Source organism: Notolabrus celidotus, chromosome 3 (genome assembly GCF_009762535.1).
Source record: "Notolabrus celidotus isolate fNotCel1 chromosome 3, fNotCel1.pri, whole genome shotgun sequence".
In the NCBI taxonomy this organism is placed as follows: domain Eukaryota; kingdom Metazoa; phylum Chordata; class Actinopteri; order Labriformes; family Labridae; genus Notolabrus; species Notolabrus celidotus.
Window position 1 is genome coordinate 39525513 of NC_048274.1, and position 25487 is coordinate 39550999.

At 39.4% G+C, this 25487-nt stretch overlaps 1 protein-coding gene across 6 annotated transcripts in view; it reads right to left on the minus strand.

Annotated features, from left to right (window-relative positions):
* Window positions 1-4956: 4956 nt before the first annotated feature.
* Window positions 4957-25487, minus strand: part of celf1 (cugbp, Elav-like family member 1) — a 58806-nt gene continuing 38275 nt past the window's right edge. For 5 of the 6 annotated variants that reach the window (XM_034679968.1, XM_034679965.1, XM_034679970.1 and 2 more), the window contains 8 exons: window positions 21770-21849; window positions 21423-21584; window positions 21217-21286; window positions 20047-20169; window positions 19530-19643; window positions 17695-17880; window positions 14935-15078; window positions 4957-7048 (listed from right to left, as the gene is read on the minus strand). In XM_034679968.1, the coding sequence (XP_034535859.1) occupies window positions 6921-7048; window positions 14935-15078; window positions 17695-17880; window positions 19530-19643; window positions 20047-20169; window positions 21217-21286; window positions 21423-21584; window positions 21770-21849 (1007 nt within the window). In that variant the 3' untranslated portion in view covers window positions 4957-6920. Of the gene's footprint in view, window positions 7049-14934; window positions 15095-17694; window positions 17881-19529; window positions 19644-20046; window positions 20170-21216; window positions 21287-21422; window positions 21585-21769; window positions 21850-25487 lie in introns of all 6 variants that reach the window. The other variant, XM_034679969.1, reaches the window with a different exon arrangement.

Here is a 25487-nt window from a genome sequence, read left to right on the forward strand (position 1 = left end):
TTCTTTCTTTTGTCAATGGAGCTGTTTTCTGATAGATTCTCCAATAAAATGCATTTACTTAAATCAAGTAAAGTGTTTGTCTTAAATCAAGATTATCCGTCTTCTACAAATAAGATCTCAGCTTGAAAAATGTCTGAAATGTAAAATAAACCTTGTTTCTTCTAAATTAAAACTCATAACAAGATCATTTCAAGATTGTTTGACTTAACAAGATATTTAAGATGTCTTAAAACAAGTCCCTCTATCTCGCTCAAATGTTACTTGTTAAGTACATTTATCTTAAATCCAGTGGGAGAAGACATTTTGACTAAAAATGAGACGATTTCACTTGGTAAGATTTTGAGTTTTTGCAGTGCTTGCTTCCTAATGCATTGTATTTCATGTATTTGTTGGTGATCCTGCTGATCTGTTGGCACTGACATGTGAATGTGAATGCGGTTTTCTATATGCTGCTCTGAATGTTTTGCATTTGTTTGTTTATGGCAGGGTAATCTGTAAATTGAATTGCCCTTCGGGGATTAATAAAGTTGTCTTAACTGAACTGAACTGACCCCTCACAATTTTGGATATACTCATATTGAGTAATTGTTCCCAATTTAGAATGAATCATAAACTCCTGACAATATTGCTTTATCCCCCTGTGAAACCACACAAACAAGCTTACTCCCTGGAGTGAGCTAAAATTCTGAGCATCTAAAACTTAACTCCTGCATCATAGTGAATACCTTTGTGACCAATAGCGGTGGAAATCGAATTATTAAAAAGTAAAACACAATAATATTGTTATATTTCTATATTATTGATTACATTACATAATTAACGTATCATAGTAAACTACGCTAGAGGGCACTCTTTCATGCATTCTCCAATGAAAGGGCACCAGAGAAGGCAATTTGTAATGTTTTATCTAATCCAAGAGGACACTAGCACAATTTCTTTCAGACATGAAGGCCACAATAACATCACACACATCTGTGATTCACTTGATTTCTCTTTCTTTAGTTATATCTGTTCTATCTTTTTTTGTGAGTGTTTTCAGTTTAACCAGTTCTGTGTACTCATCTGTTTATTACTCTGCCTTGATAGTTATATATATATATATATATATATATATATATATATATATATATGACTGCCTGAAGTCTGGAACCCATGGACATCACCAAACGCTGGGTTTCCTCCTTTGTGATGCTTTGCCAGGCCTTTACTGCAGCTGTCTTCAGTTGCTGCTTGTTTGTGGGTCTTTCTGCCTTAAGTTTTGTCTTGAGCAAGTGAAATGCATGCTCGATTGGGTTGAGATCTGGTGATTGACTCGGCCATTGCAGAATATTCCACTTCTTTGCTTTAAAAAACTCCTGGGTTGCTTTTGCAGTATGTTTTGGATCATTGTCCATCTGTACTGTGAAGCGCCGTCCAATCAACTTTGCTGCATTTGGCTGAATCTGAGCAGAAAGTATATCCCTATACACTTCAGAATTCATCCGGCTGCTTCTGTCTTTTGTCACATCATCAATAAACACAAGTGACCCAGTGCCATTGGAAGCCATGCATGCCCATGCAATCACACTGCCTCCACCATGTTTTACAGAAGATGTGGTGTGCTTTGGATCATGAGCTGTTCCAATTCTTCTCCAAACTTTCTTCTTCCCATCATTCTGGTACAGGTTGATCTTAGTCTCATCTGTCCAAAGAATGCTGTTCCAGAACTGGGCTGGCTTCTTCAGGTGTTTTTTGGCAAAGTCAATTCTGGCCTTTCTATTTTTGAGGCTGATTAATGGTTTGCACCTTGTGGTGAATCCTTTGTATTTACTCTCATGAAGTCTTCTCTTTATGGTAGACTTAGATACTGATACACCTACTTCCTGGAGAGTGTTCTTCACTTGAGTGGATGTTGTGAAGGGGTTTTTCTTCACCATGGAAAGGATTCTGCGATCATCCACCACTGTTGTCTTCCGTGGACGTCCAGGCCTTTTTGAGTTCCCAAGCTCACCAGTGCACTCTTTTTTTCTCAGAATGTACCAAACTGTTGATTTGGCCACTCCTAACATTTCTGCTATCTCTCTGATGGATTTCTTCTTTTTTTTCAGCCTCAGGGTGGTCTGTTTCACCTCCATTGAGAGCTCCTTTGACCGCATGTTGTGTGTTCACAGCAACAGCTTCCAAATGCAAACGCCACACCTGGAATCAACTCCAGACCCTTTAACTGCTTAATTGATGACAGGTTAATGAGGGAAGAGCCCATGCAGCCTTGTTATTTTTTTTTGCAGCCTTCTGAGTCAATTGTCCAATTACTTTTGGTCCCTTGAAAAAGAGGCGGCTGCGTATTAAAGAGCTGTAATTCCTAAATCCTTTCTCCAATTTGGATGTGAATACTCTCAAATTACAGCTGAAAGTCTGCACTTTAAGCCCATATTGATTATATAATTGTATCCTGAATATGTTTTCGTAAACAGCTAAAATAACAAAACTTGTGTCACTGTCCAAATATTTTTGGGCCTAACTGTATATGTATATGTATATATATATATATATATATATATAGTCAAAATAAAATAAGAAGCAGTGATTCACTTGATTTCTCTTTCTTTCATTAGTTTTGATTTGTTCTATCTTTTTTGTATGTGTGTGTACTTTTCAAAAGAAGAAGCTGTGATTCTCTTGATTTAGCAGCTTGTAACAGTAGTCCTCTCTCAGCCCACCGTGAATGCGTCTCTCCTCCCGGTGTTCCGGTTTTAAAAGTGACCCTGTAAACTGGAGACCTTCAGCTGAACGTGTCAGTGTTTGTGGAGTTTACACAGCTGTTGAAACACAGAGGGAGTTCCTGGGAATGCAAACTAGTTTAGTTTTTTATTAAAATGTCAAATTATCCTCATCAGATAAGTATTTAATTATAATCTAAAGACTGACGCACACAGACTCTGTTTGGTCTGCTGCACAGTTTGAGTATTTAACTCTTTGCGCATGCTCTGTAAATGACATGATGTCTATTTGTTTCATTTGCAGGTTTTAGCAGGCACAAAAGCTGTGCAACCTTTTTGTGAATTAGGTCTCCTTGAGTTTTTCATCAACTCTTCCTGCCCGTCATCTGTCAGACAGGTGAACTCAAGAATCAGGCTTGAACACGTTTTGTAAGATTTTCAGGGTAGAGAGTGTGGACTTAGCGTGTGGTGTGCTGTGTTGGTTGTTTCACACTGGAGAGAAAAAACTGCTGAATTCATTATTTGCCAATGTGTGGTCTGTCTCATATTCTCAACATCTCTGAAGACTTTTTAATCTTTTAGTGTGTGCCAGCCCGAAGACCAATCAAGACGGATAATACTGATTGTGCAAAACATTTGGCACCATTTTATTCAACCTTTTTCACTTACACAAACTCGGTGACATCTTTGTCAAGACTTTCAGTGCAGTTATATAAAAAAAAAACATGCATTCTAAATATATAGTGACAAAAATCTTTGTGTTTATTTTCTCCACACAAAAAAAGCAGAACTGCATTGTGTGTTTGGGTTTGTGAGGCAAAAGTGAAACCTACCTTTATGTACACAAACAGTTAAAGCTACCTCCTTGTTACGCCGGTCTACAAGAACTCGAGGATGAATCCTTTGTGGGAGCAAATGTACAAAAAAAAAAGAAAGGTAACCAAGCTGTGTGAACACTCAATTAACACACAAGACAATCCACACTTACACAAAACATCACCCAAGAGAGGTTAGCTGCTTTCACTCATTAAAGAAAACAAGACAGGATGGGGCACTAGGAGGACTGTCCTTAAAACAAGAGCTGGAGAAGGAGGAAGAGACTCATATCAGACTGATTTTGATAAACCTAGAGGTCATTTAGGTCTAGAAACAATAACACATTTGTAGTAAGACTGCAAACTTTCCAACACCTTTAGTGGCAGTCTTTCTAGTGCCCCAGGTGGCAGCACAAATGGATTATTGGAACCAGCAAAACAGTTCAAATATAATGTTTGATCAATGTCAAAAAAACAAGGTCTAGGTGGATAGAAGTGTATATGAATACAGAATAGGTAAGCGTAGAAGACAATGATTACACGATGACGCCACATCAACATATAAAGACAAACAGGTAGATTTCTAGATAAACAAAAAGCACAACAAGGACACAAACCTGGGTTAAACAGTAATGGATCACAGACAGGAGAGACGTTACACTCAAAAATCAGGGTCAGGGTCAAATGAGGACGAGCCACATGCTATTATGAACATTAACACACAACATGCAGTAAAACAGCTGCTACAGTCCAGCCATGACTCACTTAATACGGCTGACATAACTACAACTGGTTAGCAGCTAACTTGCACCTGCTCCTAGTGTCCTCTACCAATTTTTCTTTATGTTCTTTTGCTTGTTTATGATGCTGACAGCATTTAAGAAGCCTTCAGTATTGAAAGCTGTGACATAATTCTCTTTGTTTTATTTTCATCACTAACATTTTTAACTCTTTGTTCATCACTTTTTGTTTAATAATCATTTGATAACTTGGATTGTTCTCAGTAGTGTTTGCACAAGATCCAAATGTTGATTTTATACCCCCGTTTGTTCACTTTATTGTGAAGCAGTCATGCTGCTCCCTCTCATCAAAGGCCTTTCATTATTATCAGTTTGATTATTTTTATCCTTATGGCTTGACTGAGAGGGGATGTTTTAGGTGGGTATGACACAGGTGTCTAGGTGAGGGGAATTCCCAGATTCTGAATATGGTGTTAGATTTTATAGTGAATACAGACTTTACTACATGGACTGTACAAAGATTTTGCTTGTACAGAGATACTGTGGAGGCTGTTTTCTTTACCAAATGACTGTTGTTATTTGCTATTTCAGTTATGTAACTCGTGCTGCAGGAAGAACTGAGCGGACTGTAAACTTTGGAATCAGAGCATGCTCTGCTGGACAGATGGCTTAATGACACACTATCAAAATCAGCCCAAGCAATTGTTGTTTTTTTTTTGCATTTAATGTTCAGTAAAAAAATCTTTGATATAGGCACACACTTTAAAACATATCTGCTGACACTGATTTGTCTGGGACAGGCCCACAGCAGCTGATAATGTCTCACGGAGTAGAAATGTTTTGTACCAAAGGGATGTTAACGTCGTCTTTCTACATATTCCATCTCACAGTTCGTCATACACCCTCTGCCTTTCTGAAAGCCTCTACAATTTTAAAGCACAAGTTTTGTCATATTCTTCAAACAGTCAACACATCCTTTGTACAGAGCCAAAAAAGAAAAGAAAAACAGTACCCAGGTCCTACTACTAGACCAGGAAAAGGCATTCTTTGAAGTCTGCAGCAGCTCTGATGGGTCCTACACACAGTCCATGCAGCAGTGACCGGGAGAACACTTCACCAAAAGAAATAACACTTAACAAGCAAGGAGAGTACACACACACGGATAGCAAACAGAGTTGTTACACTTTACATTTGTCCGTCAAAATAATTTCAGTTCAGATAAATAATTTAGGCAATAAATAGTTCCCCGACACATGGGGAAGTATAAAACCTATATAAAAATAGAAAAGGCATCATAGTTTAAATATACATCTCATTGTCTCGCTTCCAAGCTCTATAAAAACAGATGATTTCTATGCAACTAACAGTTTTGTCTTGAGCAATTTGGCATGTGTATAAATCTCCAATCACAGAAGGTCTTCAAGTGAGAGACATTGTAGTGTAGCCCTCGATAAACTAGCTAGCCACGAGCTAGCAAAACAGTGACTGTGGGATGATTTTATTGCCAATTTTTGCTGTAACAATCACTTATGCTGACAGATTCCCATATCCAACCCCCTCTACCTGTAAAAAGTGCATCAGGCCCACCACCAAATCTGCTTTTAACTGTTTACTTAACTGTGGCTCCCTAGGTGAGTCTGTTACTTTTGTCCAGTTACATGGGGTCGTCCTTTTGTTTTAAAGTTGTTAATTCTAAGCAAAATAAATCTTGATTTTAGTTCTATATGATGTGAAAATTTACTTTTAGTTTGACAGAGGAGGGCAGCGGCTCAACAGCCTCCCTGTGATAGTCAAGAGCCTGTAGAGGCATCAACTGCTCTGTCCTTAAAATACACAAATGTATACTAAATTACCGGTTATTAGGGAGCCACTGAAATCAGTTTAAACTGTTTAGAAATGTGATTCTTACTGGCCGAAAGATTAAGACAAAAACCTCAATTATCTGCATGCAGGGAATAATGTCATATGGATCCAGATGATGTCACAATCCTTTAGTGTATTTTTTCATGTATCTATGAAGTGGAAATGGAGTGAGGACTAATGTGTCATTTGGTGGGGCACCTTGAGGCGTCTTTACCTTACCCTGAACTAATCTTGGTGATACTTCATCCATTGGCTTTAGTTTGAAAGAAAGTGCAGATACCTCATACATAAGTAGGAAGCAGCACAGATTTCACTTTGTAAAGATGTACGAGAAACCGTGATACTGATTTAGGTTTCCCTATCTGGGGGAGCTCTGTATTTTCCAGACCTTGGCTCTGGGTCTGAGTGGTGCACAGGATGATGAACAGGGAGAACAACAGATGAACCCGACTCCTGAATGTCAATATGCAACACATCCTAACAATCAACCCATGTGTGCACTATGTACCACAGCAAACTGATAACATTTCAACTTAAATAAAAAAACACCTGTTTATCTTATTTGTTCTAACGATAACAAAGTGCATTAACCACACAAAACACAGAAGATATCCAGTCTCGCTTGAAAAATCTTGCATATAGATTCAAGTGTCTCTATGCCTGGACATGTTACAGTAATGACCAGGAGAAGCAGTGCAGCCTCCTCAACCCCCACACACAGACTTGTTCCGACTGGACTGGTCTCAAACTCCACTTACCATAACACCACCCTGTCTAACTAAGTCTGCAGTGCCTCAGCACCATCAGTAGGGCTTGCTGTCATTCTTTGAGCGCTTCAGCTGCACCTTCAGCCTCTTCATACCGATCTGGAAACCGTTCATTGACTGGATGGCTGCCTGGGAGGACACTGGGTTGTCATAACTCACAAATCCTGAAGAAGAAATAAAAGCAGTCAGGATGGCAAAAAAGGACAGCTTAAAATATCTGCATTCTTTCACAAAAGAAGAGGAACCCCGAGGGGATTCAGAGCACTGGACTTCTGATTGGCCTGTACGAGTATCTTTCTACACCGTCTGCACAAAAATCCAGAACCTGTCTGCGCTGGTCTATGTTTTGGGTGTTGATCATCAGGAGTGTCCTGGTATTTGCTTTCAGTGTGAGTAGTTTAGTTAGTCAGGTGTCCTAAGATGACCTTTGTTACTATTTGGCACTATAGGTGTACAATTGGATTGATCGACTGATATTAACACTGTCAATTTACTTCCTAACTGTGTTCTGAGGTTGTTTGAAATCAGAGCAAGCAGGTATGAATCAAGAGAAGCAGGTATTTAAAAAATACAAAACAAGGACAAATATAAAACAGAGGTGTGTATCTGTCAGAGGAACAGTTGTAATGATGAATTAAAAATGTGTATTTAAAGGGGACATATCACGCTTTTTTCATCAATATATATTGGTCTAAGAGGTCCCCAAAACATGTCTTTAAAGTTTATGCTCAAAAAAACACTTTGAAATCAGATTTTGGTCTGCCTGAAAAACCCTCTTCTTCAGTCCTCCTCAGAACACTCTGTTTTCTCTCTGACCACGCCCCCTCAGGAAGTGGATGTGCCTCGGCTGTCCAGCACGTTGATCTAATGTTTACATGTTGGCTGAATATACACGGCTGCTCAGAGATCACGTTACTTCAACCCTCTGAATCTGATCCAGAATCTGATCCTGACGGAGAGGCGCCTGTAGCAGGACCTTTCTGAAGGATTGGTCACAGATTTAGTGTTTCTTGTTGTTTTATTTGTCAGTATGTCGACTTGTGTCTTGGTACACAGCTACAGCTACAGCTACAGCTACAGCTATGAACATATAGCTATGTGGCTATGCTAATTAGCGCTAGCACTTATCCATGACAAATAAAAATCATCCACTAGATCTTCAAATCTGCAGACGTGGGGAGTCAAACCGACCTTTGTGTTTATTAAGACAGCCTACAACTAGCATGCCTCCCTCCTAAGCTCCTTGTTAGCACACATGTGTGCAGGTAATGAAAAACGGAGGAGGGGTTGAGTTGTATTTTATACAGTCTATGGGCTGAACAAGCTCCGAGCTCTGACTCCGTGACAGACCGGATATTGTTGTTACGTAACAAAAACACTGAAAACTGAAACGGCTGGTTTCACACACATTTACAGAAAGGTGGAGAAATCAGAACAGGGGCAGAATGGATTCTTTTCATTCTCGGGGGGTTTGTAGACATGCCAGGGAAACATATTTCAGGTAGAGAACCATTAAAAAGTCGATTTTGCATGATATGTCACCTTTAAGAAAATGCTTAAAAATTAACAGATAAATAAATATATGGATGAAGTATAAACTGTTAATCTAAATTAGATTTCACTCAGATTTACTTGTCTTGCTGCTTGTTGAGATTGAAATGTTTTGGGATTTTGTTTTTGTTTGTAAGTTCCTGAATGAAACTTTTAAAGATTGCTTTGTTATAATATAAAATAATTACTAGCACAATGTTGCCTATACGGTATATACTAGGGATGTACATTTTAAGTATTTTCCGTGATCGATCTTTGGAAATGTTAACGATCAATTATCGATTAATTGATAAAAAAAAAAAAAAAAAACATTATTATTCTTACGTAAAAAAAAAAGGCCAAATACGTTGTCTTCCCCCTAAATAATATTTTCTAAAGCAACAAAATGCAAATAACTGACGGGATTGAATACAGGTACATGTTTGACACGCAGAATATCAACGATCAGGCTCATTCAAATATTCTCCGCGGACATAATCTTATAAAGTGAAGGCTGAGACTACTAACAGAAAAGTACTTCAGACTCGCAGTGTCTACTCGTTCTTATTGAGAAAAATAAACATGTGTATTCAATCAGGTGTCAGCCGGGAGCGCAACCGGGTCACTATCAGTCCAGCTGCAGAAAAGCCCAGACGGATCTGGTGTTGCTGGTCTGCAAACATAGCGTACCTGAATTTCCCACCTGTCTGTTGCCTTAGATAGATAGATCTTTATTTGTCCTTAATAAGGAGATTTGTTGCCACCGTCTGTACAGGAATACATGTATGAACACAATAACCATAAACATCCACCCAGCCTCACAGCAATGGTGCATCACATCCCACAAATATACACACCAGACACATATGAACACACTGGACACATATAAAACACACCGGACACATATAAACACACCGGACACATATAAACACACTGGACACATATAAACACACCGGACACATTACAGTGGCGTTCTGTTAGCAGTGCTATGGCCGATGGGACGAAGCTTCTGCCAAACCGGGCTCGCCTACAGTAAGGGGATCTGTATCTGCAACCGGAGGGGAGTAGTGTGAAGACTGAGTAGAGGGGGTGTTGGGGGTCCGGTGTTATAGTGCGTGCTCTGTGTATGATGGCTCTGTTGTTGAGGTCAGACAGGTTGGGTGTGGGGAGGCGGATGATTTTGGTGGCAGTGTTTGTGGTGCGTATGAGTTTGTTTTTGTTGGAGACAGTTAGCATGTTGTAGTAGCAGGGGGAACAGTAGAGGAGAATGGGTTGGATGATGCTTTGGTACAGTAACAGTAGAAGGTGGGGGGCGACAGAAAGTGCTTTGAGTTTGCGGATGGCAGAGAGTCTTTGTTGGCAGCGTTTGTGAATGTCAGTGGTGTGTTGATCAAAGTTGAGTTTATTGTCCAGGGTGAGTCCGAGATATTTGAAGTGATCCACTATTTCGACTGCTTGATTGTTGATGTGGATGGGGTTGTGAGCCGGGCTGTGAGTGCTGGAGGAGTGAATGACCAGTTCTTTTGTTTTTGAAATGTTCAGCTGCAGGTGATTGTCCGTGCACCATGATGTGAAGTGGGTAATTTGTGATTCTATGTTGTGGAGGGAAGTGTTGATTGTTGATGCAGACCAAAATAAACCTAACCTAACCTAACACGAGGCCAGAAGTATGAGATATTCATTTATTAAAGAAACCTTCACGCGTCAGTCACTGAGCCTTGCTTCAAAATATTCATTACAGTGAAAAAAATCCTCTGTAGTGCAAAAAACATTCACCACATAGGCAGCAATAAGGAGATTTCTGCAGAGCTTTACACAGGTGATCTCCCACAGCAAACAATGACAGCTATCATTTATTCTAGAACGAGAACTGTTAGATCTAAAGAGGGTTTATGTAAGCACATTTCTCCTGAGCTGCAAAAGAAACTCTTGAAAGAAACGTTATCTTTCTGGGGACCAGTAGGAGGAAACACTTGTATAGGGATGACCACAATTAATCGATTCATTGATTGTTAAGAAATTACTCGAAACACACATTTTTGTTATCAATTTTCCGGCACGTGGAACAAACATCATGTGGTCTCATATTACACTCATCTATCAGGGAGGTGTTTTAAGTTTAAAGCATGTTTAGATGTGAATCAGCTGTTAAAGGTGTTGCGCACAGCGGAGACGCTCAGCTGGGGGCTGCGGCTGTGCGTCAGGTCTCCACGTGCGCTTTTTAAAGAGGATCAATACAAAACTGCTGCCAACAACGACACAGACACAAAGGTTGACAGCTGTAAACAGGATATTTCCCACCTTTGGATACAAAGGCAACAGACAGGTGGGAAATTCTGGTACACTACGTTTACAGAGCAGCAACATCAGAACCGTCTGGGCTTTTCTCCAGCGGGACTGATTCTGACCCGGTTGCGCTCCTGGCTGACACCTGACCGAATACACATGTTTATTTTTCTCAATAAGAACGAGTAGACAGAAAACTGGACACTGTGAGTCTGAAGTACTTTTCTGTTAGTATTATGAGCCTTCACTTTATAAGAGTATGTCCGCGTAGAATATTTTAATGAGCCTGATCGTTGATAATCAGTGTTAAACATGTTGTACCCGTATTCAATACCGTCAGTTATATGCATTCTGTTGCTGTAGAAAATACAATTTAGGGGGGAAACAACCTATTTGACACTGTTTTTGACGGAAGAATAATAATGTTTTTTTTTATCAGAACCCTGAAGATAGAACATTTCTGGCGATGCACCAGGTGAGTCATTCAACATCCTGAGGGGTATACTACGAAGCGAGTTCAGCATAACCCAGATATCTTCTCCTGATCCGGCTTCACTGAACCTGACAATCTGTCATACGAAGCTGGTTATCAACATGATGAGTCAATCCAGAATAACCCTGAGCATGTTCACATGAACGGGGCGAAGAAGGCAACTTATGACCAATCACAGACACGGAGAGTCTGCCGTCAGCACATCCACATGTTTTTCAAACACTGCACTGATATTAGAAAAATATGAAGAAGTTAAACACATAATCCAGATTAACTTCAACACAGCTGTGATTGAAACATGAAGGAAGAACTGAGGGATAAGACAAAACCTGTCTGAATGCGCAAATGACGTCTTATTTCTCATCATAAGTGCAGATATATGACTATAATAACTCTGTTTATTCATCATTAGATATATCTGACTATAATAACTGTTTATTAATCATTAGATATATCTGACTATAATAACTCTGTTTATTAATCATTAGATATATCTGACTATAATAACTCTGTTTATTCATCATTAGATATATCTGACTATAATAACTGTTTATTAATCATTAGATATATCTGACTATAATAACTGTTTATTAATCATTAGATATATCTGACTATAATAACTGTTTATTAATCATTAGATATATCTGACTATAATAACTCTGTTTATTCATCATTAGATATATCTGACTATAATAACTGTTTATTAATCATTAGATATATCTGACTATAATAACTGTTTATTAATCATTAGATATATCTGACTATAATAACTGTTTATTAATCATTAGATATATCTGACTATAATAACTCTGTTTATTCATCATTAGATATATCTGACTATAATAACTCCGTTTATTCATCATTAGATATATCTGACTATAATAACTCTGTTTATTAATCATTAGATATATCTGACTATAATAACTCTGTTTATTCATCATTAGATATATCTGACTATAATAACTGTTTATTAATCATTAGATATATCTGACTATAATAACTGTTTATTCATCATTAGATATATCTGACTATAATAACTCTGTTTATTCATCATTAGATATATCTGACTATAATAACTCTGTTTATTCATCATTAGATATATCTGACTATAATAACTGTTTATTAATCATTAGATATATCTGACTATAATAACTCTGTTTATTCATCATTAGATATATCTGACTATAATAACTCTGTTTATTGATCATTAGATATATCTGACTATAATAACTCTGTTTATTGATCATTAGATATATCTGACTATAATAACTCTGTTTATTAATCATTAGATATATCTGACTGTAATAACTCTGTTTATTCATCATTAGATATATCTGACTATAATGACTGTTTATTAATCATTAGATATATCTGACTATAATAACTGTTTATTAATCATTAGATATATCTGACTATAATAACTGTTTATTCATCATTAGATATATCTGACTATAATAACTGTTTATTCATCATTAGATATATCTGACTATAATGACTGTTTATTCATCATTAGATATATCTGACTATAATAACTGTTTATTAATCATTAGATATATCTGACTATAATAGCTCTGTTTATTAATCATTAGATATATCTGACTATAATAGCTCTGTTTATTCATCATTAGATATATCTGACTATAATAACTCTGTTTATTCATCATTAGATATATCTGACTATAATAACTCTGTTTATTCATCATTAGATATATCTGACTATAATAACTCTGTTTATTCATCATTAGATATATCTGACTAAAATGACTGTTTATTCATCATTAGATATATCTGACTATAATAACTGTTTATTAATCATTAGATATATCTGACTATAATGACTGTTTATTCATCATTAGATATATCTGACTATAATAACTGTTTATTAATCATTAGATATATCTGACTATAATAACTCTGTTTATTCATCATTAGATATATCTGACTATAATAATTGTTTATTCATCATTAGATATATCTGACTATAATAACTGTTTATTAATCATTAGATATATCTGACTATAATAACTCTGTTTATTCATCATTAGATATATCTGACTATAATAACTCTGTTTATTGATCATTAGATATATCTGACTATAATAACTCTGTTTATTCATCATTAGATATATCTGACTATAATAACTGTTTATTAATCATTAGATATATCTGACTATAATAACTGTTTATTAATCATTAGATATATCTGACTATAATAACTCTGTTTATTGATCATTAGATATATCTGACTATAATAACTCTGTTTATTCATCATTAGATATATCTGACTATAATAATTGTTTATTAATCATTAGATATATCTGACTATAATAACTCTGTTTATTGATCATTAGATATATCTGACTATAATAACTCTGTTTATTCCCTGATAGTGATCTCTCTCTCTCTCTCTAATTTCATCTTGTGTCGTGTTACAGTTTTAGACGTCATATTTCAGCTGCAGGCCTGACGGTATCAAACTGAGTGCTGTGGACAAATAAAAATCAGAACATGATTCAAAGTGATAAGCATGCACAGTTTTATATTTAATGCAGTATAGCCTAAAACAATTTCATCTGAATAATCTGACTTCAGACTCTGTTTATATATGATGTCAGGAGAGATAATCAATAACTGTCATCAGTATTTATATATAAAATCCTACAGGTAGACAAAGTGTCCTGCCCGTCTCTTCTCCACTGCGGGCTTGACTGCAGTTCTGCTCCCTCCCCTTGGGATCAGCCCACAGAGCTCAGTGATCGAGTGAGCTGATTGGTCAGTGGGTGGAGTTTTCTCCAAACTGATCTCTGATCCTGAGCATAACCTGCTCCGGAGCAGGTTAGGAGTTCAGCATGAGTAACCATGGTGATCTACCCTGGTAAGGAGTGAACCACCTTCGTAGTCTTGAAAATCCAGAGTTAACTCTGAAGTTACCTCGATAACCGCAAATCCGGCTTCGTAGTATACCCCTCAGGTCTTATAATCCACCTGTGGACTCATCAACATGGCAGCTCCAGCTCCCAAGATTAGTGTACTTCCATTTTGCACCACCCTTGTCATGGCTACATGTTACTGTAGTTTTGATCTGGTGTCAAACAATATGCTAATGCACAAGTTCCAGAAAGCTGCAGCTCTTCTTGAGGCCACCTGGAAGCTACTATACTGGTTGATAAAAGAAGTCTATTGTTTCGAGAGAACTAGACCAAGTTCTCAAATAATATTCTCCTGTTTCATGGCTCTTAACACAACTTTTTACCCCACATATAACTCTGTTAGCGTTGGCACTGCCTTACTGAAGAAGGAACAATAGACAGTGTTTTCAGCCCTTTAGTTGAAAAAATGTTGTATCACTTGAGCAGTATCGCTGGAGTTCAACCAGGAGATTCTGTGCTCATTCCTGTTGTTTAAACAGAAACTGTTCATTTGTATTTGTCACTTAATAAAGATCAGTTGACACTAAACACTGCTGTTAGCCCAGTGCAACTGCTGAAGTCTCTCTCTGTCTACTCTGTATCATCAGAATCAGCCTGCAGACCTGACAAAAAGCACTCTGCATCAAAACCCCAAACAGAAAGGCAAAGCTGATGGTGCTGGTGGATGTATAATCTCAAAACAGACTCATTGAACGTTTGAAGCTGTAGTACAATGTGTACAATCATTTCAACAGCCTTCAACTTCATGGGGGGGGCAGATTTTACTTTAATGATCATAATAAGGCTTTGTCTCTGTGACGGGTGAACTCACCGAAACACTTGCTGAGGTTTGTCTGTTTGTCGATGAAGACTTTAGCTGAGATGACGTTTCCAAAGGGCATAAACATCTGGAGCAGGTCCTGGTCCCCAAACTCCTGCGGCAGGTGGTAAATGAATAAATTGGCACCCTCTGGACCTGCCGATCAATGAGTCATTTTTACCAAAGAGAGAAAAGAAAACATTAAAACCAGTCATGTTAAAACAAGTTCAATAGTTATGACTTTAAATTCATCTCATGCGTTGTACTACAGTGGCGTGCCCCTTCTTCAGCATCTATACTAATGATGCACTCCTGAGCTTCTTTGCTGAAGTTTTGTCTGATGAAAATATTTTAGTATTTATCAGCATTCCACTTGGGTTGAAAAGTCAGGTAAGGTAAGGTGTTGGCTAAGTGTTGATGCTGTTCCTGTGAAGGCTTTAATGAATCAACAGTCTGCAGAGGGAGATTTATTTTACAGACTGACTAAGTTTACTGAGCTCTTCACATCAGCTTCATATGCTCAGTGCAGCTTGACACAGTCCTAGTGGTGGAGCTTTGGTCAGAAGAGGAATATCAATCATAAAAGACAATAAGAATGTTGAATTAATATCTAAAGCAGAGCAGAGCCAAGAGCCTTTTCAAGGAACTGTGTGTTGGAATAGCATGCATGAAGTACCATGCTTTAGTTCTTAGGATGGTATCGCAGCTGTACCCTGTGGAATTCATCTTTCACAAACACATAACAAGGACAAGCCCTCCGTGGTGGTCTTAAGTTTGTTTTAATCGGAGCTGATGACGGGATAATCTGAGCTCAAATCAGAAAGGAAGTGGTGATGTCTTACCAGTGCTGCGACTGTCGCCAGCTGACGCAGCAGATTCAAAACAAGACAGAAAACTTAGAGCAACACACAGCATCTCTACCCACAGCAGTATTTTAAAACAAACAGAATAGAGCCAGATTGTGGATTCCCATCAGCATCAAATGATCACAGCTGTTTGGGGTCCAGCATTGAGTGAATCTGGAGCCTGTTGTTTGTTAGCTGTAGGGCTGTCAAAATTGCTCCAAAATGACGTTCGAATATTCGCTCTAAAAAAAAACATAGGTTCGAACCATTCGAATATCTATATTTGCGCATTATGTCAATCACAGGTGGACAAACTAATACAAAAAGATAACTACTTGTATATGTATTTTTATTTAAGATATAACATGCCTAAAACATACCTACACATTACAAAACAAGTAAATGACCTAATGGTCTATACCGTAACACTTTTAAGACCGGAGACTTTTCGCTCGTTCGCTCGCCCCCCTCCCCTCTCTGTGCGCAATGCGCTGAGTGAGTGCTGAACAAGACTTGTGCGAACAATTAAAGGTCCCGACTCTTGTCCCTAATATAGGCAGGCTTCATTCAGTGATTGAAGCAAATATTATTAACATTAATTGAAGTTAAAAACGAAAAAGTAGTCCACTTACATTTGCGCTTGTATAAAAAAGAGAGGAAAAACTGCATTTTATCCCAGTGTCACTGATTGTTGGGCTCTTTTAGTCCACTGTCAATGTAGGGTCTTAGACCTGACAGGTTATTAGCCAAAAACACAAGACAGTCAGTGTGAAGAGGCCAGATCTCTTTGTATTCACTGTATTCCCAGCGGAGGAAAAGACGCGTTCAGAGCGCACTGAGGATCCGGGGACGGAAGATTTCTCTCTGCAGTCTGCTTCACGCTGTGCATGTGTGACTCCTGTGACCTGTCCCTTACCCGTCATGCAGGGCGCCCACTCGCAAAACAGCCGCCGATGTGTTTTTTTCCACAGTCGAATATTAATTTTCACAATCGAATCTCGTTTTTTTAAAAATATTCGAATATATATTCGAATTTAGAATATTCGTTGACAGCCCTAGTTAGCTGTTTAGCAGCTAATTCAGCAGGTCTGCAATCATACGTTTAGGTTATGACGATACACTTCAGCTGTTACATTAACTATCACTCACCTGAATTACTGCACATATGCTGCAGAATTTGGGGAATCTCACAACCCAAGTATCTCTGATAGTTGTGGTTACTCCTGAATGGAATGAGGACTGGGAGACACTAAGCTATTGTTTGCCTCCTGACATCATTACACCGCTTCTGGCATGATGCATGATGGGGATGCTTGAAGAACAGGACACAATCATTGCCTACTCTTTACTTGCCTGCTTCTTAATTGTATACATATATATATGTTTGTTTATTAAAAAAACTAAGGTCACCTTACCGTGCCTTGCATTTAAATACAAACAGCTTTCTTTAACAGGAGAAGCTCTCATTGTTTCAGAATCACTACAGTGAACATACAGTTGTGCTCCTCAGTTTACATACCCTGGCAGAATGTATGATTTCTTGGGTAGTTTCTGTTGTCTTTATGACATAAAAAGAGTAAACACAGTTGTTTGACAATAAATTGCTTCACCCAACCACTAACCATGAGTGAAAAAAAATGTTTTCTCTTATCATTCATATTCTCTGGGAAATGGCCAAAAAATCATAAATTCTGCCACAGTATGTAAACTTATGAGCACAACTGTAACTGTAGGCCCCAGGTTATCATTAGTCCTTCTAATAATTTGAGTTCTGAAATTAAACTTGTTCTATGATGAGTATAGAAAGTGAACTTCATGGTAGAGTTTATAAAGAGCATGTATTGGTGTACGGTACATGGCTGTCTGGTCTCTTTACAACCACAGCACCCCATCCCCTTCTTCTCTACTTCCAGTCCACAGGGCTCACCTTCCTTTTGGCTGCCTGCCGCTGAGATGCTCTGCTGAGACAGCAGGCTCTGGTTGTACAGGCTGGGGAGGGCAGCAGCAGCGTATTGCTGGATGCCTGAGTAGGCCTGGCTCAGAGCCTCCATGGTGCTTCCCGAGCCATTGGACAAGCCTCCAGAGCTAAGGCTGCCATTCAGGGCTGCCATGCCTGCAACAGAGTCACAAGAAAACACAAAGTGGTGTGAGTAAAAAGTTGAGCTCTTAGTTCTCAGAATGACACTGTGTGTAGTAAAGTATGAGTTAAAGATGAGTGTAGAGCGTTGATTCTCTGATTCATGGTTTTGTTAGTGTTAGCTAGAGGTGACCCCAAATAGTTGAATATTCCACGATTCGTTCTAACGAGTCTTAGTCGACTGCCAATCTCATAGTTGAATATTTGCATATGAAACGTGGATCATTCCATTCAAACCATGGGGGTGCTCAATGTCTAATTTTACATTATTTTACATTATTTTCCTGTTTCCCGTAAAAATAGTGTCTCATATATCCTTTTTTTTATATAAATATAGACTTATTTAATGTAATTCTGAGAACAGCTCTTGAAGTGTTAAATCTCCTTAAAGTGGTAATTAAATCTCCCCTGGTAATTAAAGGTGGACTCTCCCATTTAACGGGAGCTGTGGAGCAGACGTACCTCAGCTGGTCTTTAAATCTTTCTACGTTCATGGCAGCTCAAAATGTCAGGAAATAAAACTTCAGTTGATCCTAAAAATAATGATGAAGATGAGGAGCAGCTTCATGAAGAGGACTGTGAGATCAAGGATTACCGGACCACACAAAAACTGTACGGGGCCAAAAGAACGAGGAGGGATACCCAAAGCTGTCAGAAGCCTCAAAAACAATCCACAGCATCCCATCCACCTCCACACCATCAGAGAGGATATTCTCAAAGACAGGATTTACAGTCAACAAAGCAAGGAGCGCACTTCTGCCCGTACACACGATGGTTTTCCTCACGTACAATTTGAAAAGACTCAAGCGGACAAAGACGAGATGAAAGACTGTTTTAAAAGGTTCTGTTAAGAGATTTAAAAACCCTTTAGCTGGTTCAGGTTTGATTTTGAACATTATACAAATGTTTAGTCTTAAGTTGGACAAACTACCCTCCACAGTGCTGCTCTCCTCTGTGTGAACACTGTTTAAATATCTCCTGATTCCTTATTCTATAGTGGAGCGTTGTTCCATGTTTAATGGATGGTGGCCTTTTTTGAGTTTTCTCTCCTTCATCACCTCGTTGTTTTTGTAATATAGATTTAAAAAATCAAATTTTATACTTATAATATTCTGTTGTCCCTTTTACTTTAAGCTATGAGTCTCTTAATTGTAAATGGTTATGTGTAATATTGTCATGTGGTCACCATCATCCACACTTCCTCTCTAGTCTCTCTCTCTTTCTGTTTTGCTTGCAGCAGCTCTGGATTGAAAACACATGACTGAAACTCTGCTGTTTTTATAACATTGGTCCTTTTGATACAACTGAACATGAAAATGATAGAGCTTGTATTGTTCTGAAAAATGTGGCAACAAAAACATTTAAAAGTATCCAAAATGTTAACAATCTAACAAACCGCAGCACACACACACAAGGATAGAAGAGAAAAGGCTGCCCTTGTTTCTGCATCAGTTTTTTTGTCTTTTTTATTTCCACCAGTTGGAAACTATTGCAACAGTGATCTTGCAAAACCCACAGTGTTAGTGCAGCTTTAATTCTGTGACTGAAATGCCTTTAGATGCAAGTCTGTCAGATTCAAGTCTTTTAAAAGTCTGGTAATGAATTAAAGTTGTTCTGATTGGTACCTGCCAGGGAGCCCATGTTGAGGCCTGCTCCAGCACCGGCAGCCAGAGACTGCAGCGCCCCCAAAGACGCCATGGTGTTAGCTGAGGAGTTGCTGCTGGAGGTTGGGGATGAGCCTGCAGGGAGAACATGAGAAAACCAGTTTTACAGAGCCAAAGGACATCCCACAGCGATGATGACAGTCCTGCAGTTTCGATACACACATTACTGCACTTTCTCGCTGGTTTTAAACTACGTTTTTATATTTACTTACTGTAGGCTTGAGGTTATGTATTTATTTCTTTATTTGTAGAGTCTACTTTTAGCTTGTTATCTATTCTGTATGCTGCTGGACCTGAGTAAAGTGTTTCGTTCCTTCATGTTTTTAAATGTGACTGAATGAGAATAAAATGAACATTGAACCTTGAATAATCTGTAGTCTGGATTATTTTAAGACGGCCTTACTACAGACGTTAATGTGAACTCACTGACTGCACCTTAACCAGTAAAAAGTATTGCTGTTGTGAGACTTCCTTGTACCTGAACTTGTTAGTGCACTTAGTGGGCTACTAGATGTCGTCATGGCATTGGAGCCGCCGGTTGAGCCCTGTGTGGCAGTCGCTGCTGCTGCTAAGGCAGCCAGGTTCTGCATTGCATGAAGACCTGACAGACACAGACAGAGACACAGACAGAGACAGAGACACAGACACAGACACAGACACAGACACAGACACAGGCACAGACACAGATACAGACACAGACACAGACACAGACACAGACACAGACACAGACACAGGGATAAGTTCCAAACAGTCCTGGAGGTTTCTGGCTAAACAGATGTAAGAACTTCCTAAACATCAAGAAGAGAAATGAGCCTTTTAACCAACTTAACATCCACAGATCAGTCATAGCATTAGGGCCACTAGCCTGATATTGTTTACCCTCCCTCTTAGTCAGCTCAAGGTTAAAACAGTCCTGATTCGACCTGCCATGGACTCCACTAAACCTCTGACGGTGCGCTGTGGTATCTGGTACCAGGTCGTTAGCAGCAGATCCTTTAAGTCCTGAAGTTGTCATCCCATAGATGCTGGATTGGACTGAGATGTCTGGGATTTGGAGACCAAGTTAACACTGTCATGTGGCCACCTTCTTCCATTGCTCTGTGGTCCAGTTCTGATGCTCATCTGCCCATTGTGTGCACTTAGAGCAATGGAAAGGGGTCAGCATGGACACCCTGACCTGTCTGCAGCTACACAGCACCATACACAACAAACTGTAATCACTGCTTGTTCTGACACCTTTCTATCAGAGCCAGTGTTCACTGTTTCAGCAGTCTAAGCACTAAGCTCTTCTGTCAGATCATATCACATGGGCCAGATTTCACTCCCCACACATCAATGAGCCTTTGTTGCCCATGAAAGTGTTGCAGGTTCACAGGTTTTACTTTCTTGAACCTCTTTTGGCAAGTCCTGACCCCTGAAGACCGGGAACATCCCACAGGAACTGCAGCTAAGTCATCTAACCATCACAGTTTGGTTCTTGTCAAAGTCGCTCACATCTTCTTACTCGCCCAATTTTACTGCTTCAACACAACAACCTCAAGGACAACATGTTTACCTGCTGCCTAACAAATCCCTCCCACTACATTCAAATCTTACTCATACACGACCATGTGATAGTTCATGGAGGTTTATTAAAGTGCGTGTCTACCTGAAACAGGGTGCAGGTTGTTGAGTGCGTTCCCTGAAGAAGCTGACTGCTGCAGCAGCTGTAGGTAGAGCTAATGCCAGGAGATGGTATGAAGAATATGTTGAAGTAAAACAGAAAGTCAGGTTTTAAATGGTGAGATTGCTTTTTCAAGAGGTTTGTTGATATACTTTGAACAATCACGTGAAGAGGTCTATAAGCATACTCACTGCAAGGTACTGTGGGCCGAGGCTGTTGAGCCCAGTGAGATTTCCCCACATGGATGCAGCACTGAGCTGCTGCATCTGCTGCTGCAGCTGCTGGGCCATGCGCTTCTGCTCTTTGTCCTTCTGAGTGTCTGCAAACTTTACCACGATGGGTGATGAACATCCCTAAACACACACAGAAAGAACTTTATGTAATAATTGGGTGAAAGGAAACCCACTTTTACTGCATCTGTGATAGATCATTTTTCTTTCAAAGTTCTGTTGGTTTTAACATTAATCTGACATTTTACTAAATTCAAAGCAAGGTTAACATTTCACAATAATATTTTAAGTGCAAGTGGAATTTTCACCTCCATAGTCTGGGACTGATGCATGGACTTGATGGCAGACTGGGCCATTTGTCTGGCTGTGAAAGTCACAAATGCACACCCTGAAAGAGAAAATAACACAGCATGAGATACAGAACTTTTGTGAACCTTGACCTAAGTGGATTTTGAAGGACTTTTGAAGGTCTAACTGTGCTACTATTTTTCTTTATGTAGGCAGTGGCTGTATTGTAAAATCATATGTATTAATAATGTACTTTTTAATGTTGTCTGAATTATTCCTTATCTCTATGCATTAAAGTATGTTCTTAAGATGTTGGAGCTACAGTACGTGAGATTGAATTTACAAGTGGTAGTCTCTCTTTGCTACAAAGGAAAAGCTGTTATTTGTGGAGGAGTGCTAAGGATGACTTAATGAGTCTCATTACCAAGTTGCACTGAAGTCGGCTGGTGTGGTTTATGGATAAAGCAAAATCAAATCAGTTTTAGAAAATACAGCATGTTTAATTCAGAAAGTTACTGAGTGAAGTTTCTTTTGAACAATAATCCCATCCAAACATGCAAAGTTCTCAAAAACATCTTTGTCCACATAAAAACACAGAAATGGTTGAAAATGCTCACATAAGCATGCCAGTAGGTGGCGATAATGTGTTTTCACTCTAGAACATATGTGTCAAACTCAAGGCCCGTGGCATTATCTTTGGCCCGCGAGATGACATCAAATTATTTATAGAGCTGGCCCGGCGGTATTTTGCACGCACCACTAAAACTACAAGTCCCACAATGCACTGCATGTCAATCGAGGGCCCGCACGCGAGAGCCGTTACCCGACTACGCTCATCATCAGCCTTATGAAGCGAGTCACCTGCAGTCATCTTTCAGCTATCCCTCTCCCCCAAAAATGGCTAAACGAAAGGTGGACTTTTAAAGCAGGGGGGTTCAAGACAGGTGGGAGGCAGAGTATATGCATGTGCGTAACAGAGGAACTTTTGGGATTAAGATTAATGCATGGCACAACTACGGGGAAAGATCTCTTTGAAGAGGTATCCAGATGTGTAAATGAAATGAGGCTGCCTTTGGATAAGCGTGTGGGACTGACGACGGATGAGCGTCCGCGAAGTGGAGGCAAAAGAGTGGATTAGTGGGCAGGATCCGGGAGAGGATGCGGGAGGAAAACAGCGCAGGTGAGCTGACAGTTTATCACTGCATCATACATCAGGAATCACTGTGTGGCAAAGCCTTGAAAATGGACCATGTGATGAGCACCATAACATGAGCAGTTAACTTCATAAGAGCCAAAGGTTTAAATCACCCCCAGTTCAAGTCTTTTCTGGAGGAGTTGGGTTCAGAATATGGTGACTTGCCCCATCACACAGAGGTGGAATCTGGTGACTTGCCCCATCACACAGAGGTGGAATATGGTGACTTGCCCCATCACACAGAGGTGCGATGGCTAAGCCAAGAAAAAGTGCTGAAACGGTGTTTCGAGTTGCGTGAGGAGATCTGTCAGTTCATGGAGAGCAAAGGGAAAGACACCACAGAGCTCCGTGATACAAAGTTGCTGTGTGAAGTGGCGTTTCTGTGTGACATCATGAGCCATCTCAATGCGCTCAACCTGCAGCTTCAGGGGCGGGGCCGTGTGATCACAGACGCTGCAGTGAGGGCTTTTAAAACCACACCGTGTGGGACACGCAGATGTTGCAAGAAAACTTGAGCCATTCTCCGTGCTGCCAAACTACCTGTGTGAACAACTGTTCTCTTTGATGAAGCTAAACAAAACATCTCACAGGAGTCGTCTTACTGATGAACACCTTCACTCAATCCTGAGGATTTCCTCAGCTCAGAGCCTGACCCCAAACATTGATGAACTTGCATCCAAGATGAGATGCTGAGTATCTGGCTTAGACTAGTGTGCATCACAGAGCAGCAGACTGAGCTTTAATGTTTCCTTTTTGCACTTTTTCTTGCTACCACAGGGCTTTTTCGTTTTCTTTGCAGAACTTTTTTTGCTAATGTTGTTGGCCTGTGGAAAAATATTTTCAAAAGAAATTAGTAAAGCTCATTCATTAGATAAGCTGCAGATTGAGCAATAAGAAATGAATGCAACATATTTTTCATTTTTTAAATGTTTATAGTAATAACTTAAGCTTTGCTAGTTCAATGTTCAATATGTGCAATAAGTTCATTTCAATAAGTTTTGCAATAAACATTAAACCAGTCCGGCCCCTGACTTGCACCGATTTTTTTATTTTGGCCCTCTGTGTATTTGAGTTTGACACCCCTGCTGTAGAAGAACATTGTGGGCATGCATATTGAGCAACTCCAGTGAGTGAGCGGATATTTTCTAAACAGTGTTCTTCAAACTGTGTATGGAGTAACGAATTCAAAACTATGAAGCATGATATAATTACTTTCCCTCATGTCGCAGTACAATGATGAAGACCAGCAGCTAAAAATTTAATTTAACCTGCAGCATTGAGCAGTAAACCAACGAGATGTAAACTCTTGGATGTTATACATATAAACAACAACTGCAATGCACGATCAGGTCAGTGATTCACAAAACTCTCCACATAAATACAGACAGTTCTCCAAAATCTCCTCCCTAAACTGCATGTTTGTGTGGATGGAAGACCAGACTGCAGAGAAAAAGCTACGTTTTCAAAAATACCTACATCAGTGGATGAGATCATAGACAAATCCTGCATGGTAGAATCACATCAGTGCATAACACAAACTGAAAAGCTGTATGAGCTGCAGAACAAAAATGAGAGAAGAATATGAACAGTGTTCGCTGACCAAAACTACTACAGAATAAAACTTAACTGTTCAGACTTTTAGTCAATGCAAACTTGACAACAACTGGGACGAGACTGATGAATCCTGATAACTATGGAGGACCTCTGATTAATTTTGCCTTTACTACAACAAGATCAGTCCAGGCTAAATTCTTAACATCATCTAAAGGTTGACATAACTTTGCTGCCCACTTCAGGGACTGTCTGCACCGACTCTGTTGCTGCTTCCAGCTGCTTCAGGATGACCAGTGCCCTGTTTGATGACCTGATAGTTATAGGATCAGTATCAGGATTTCTCTGATGGACAGCAGCTACCAATGTTCTGTGTCAGTAGAGGCAGCAGTGGAAGCTTCACTTTAACTAGCAGGTCACATGTTAGCTGAAAACAGGCCCACTGCAGCGCTACAAAGCCTGATTTCAGCCAAGCTGTTAGTTTAGTTACACCAAAACAGGTCAGTTGTGCAATGAAATAATTTCACAAATGATGCAGATTTGTAAGAGGGGAAAGAGTCCCCCTTTTTAAGATATCTACACAAGTTTAACAATGAAACCAAGCTGGTTCCGGCCTCAGGACTTCACTGATAAGCTATTGGACACAGTGCCACAAGACCCAAGGAAGAGGAACACTGTCTCCTCCTGTCCATACACAAATATCAGCTCCCTCACAAACCTCCTGGACCTCCACCACAACCAGAGTCAGATGAAGAGAAGGAGGAGAGGACCCTGCCCTCTGGGCCCCAAGTGTGACTTTGATGCACACTGCTATCATGCACAGGGATAAACATGGTCAAGAAAAACAGACACTTCATGAACACTGTCCAAATGAAGGCACAATTCGAAATAACCGAAATGCTACAAATCACTGCAGGCACAATTCAGAGACAGTGATGTTGCGTCCTGTATCCCTGATACCGACTGTCAGAGAAAACCGCCATCCATTTAAA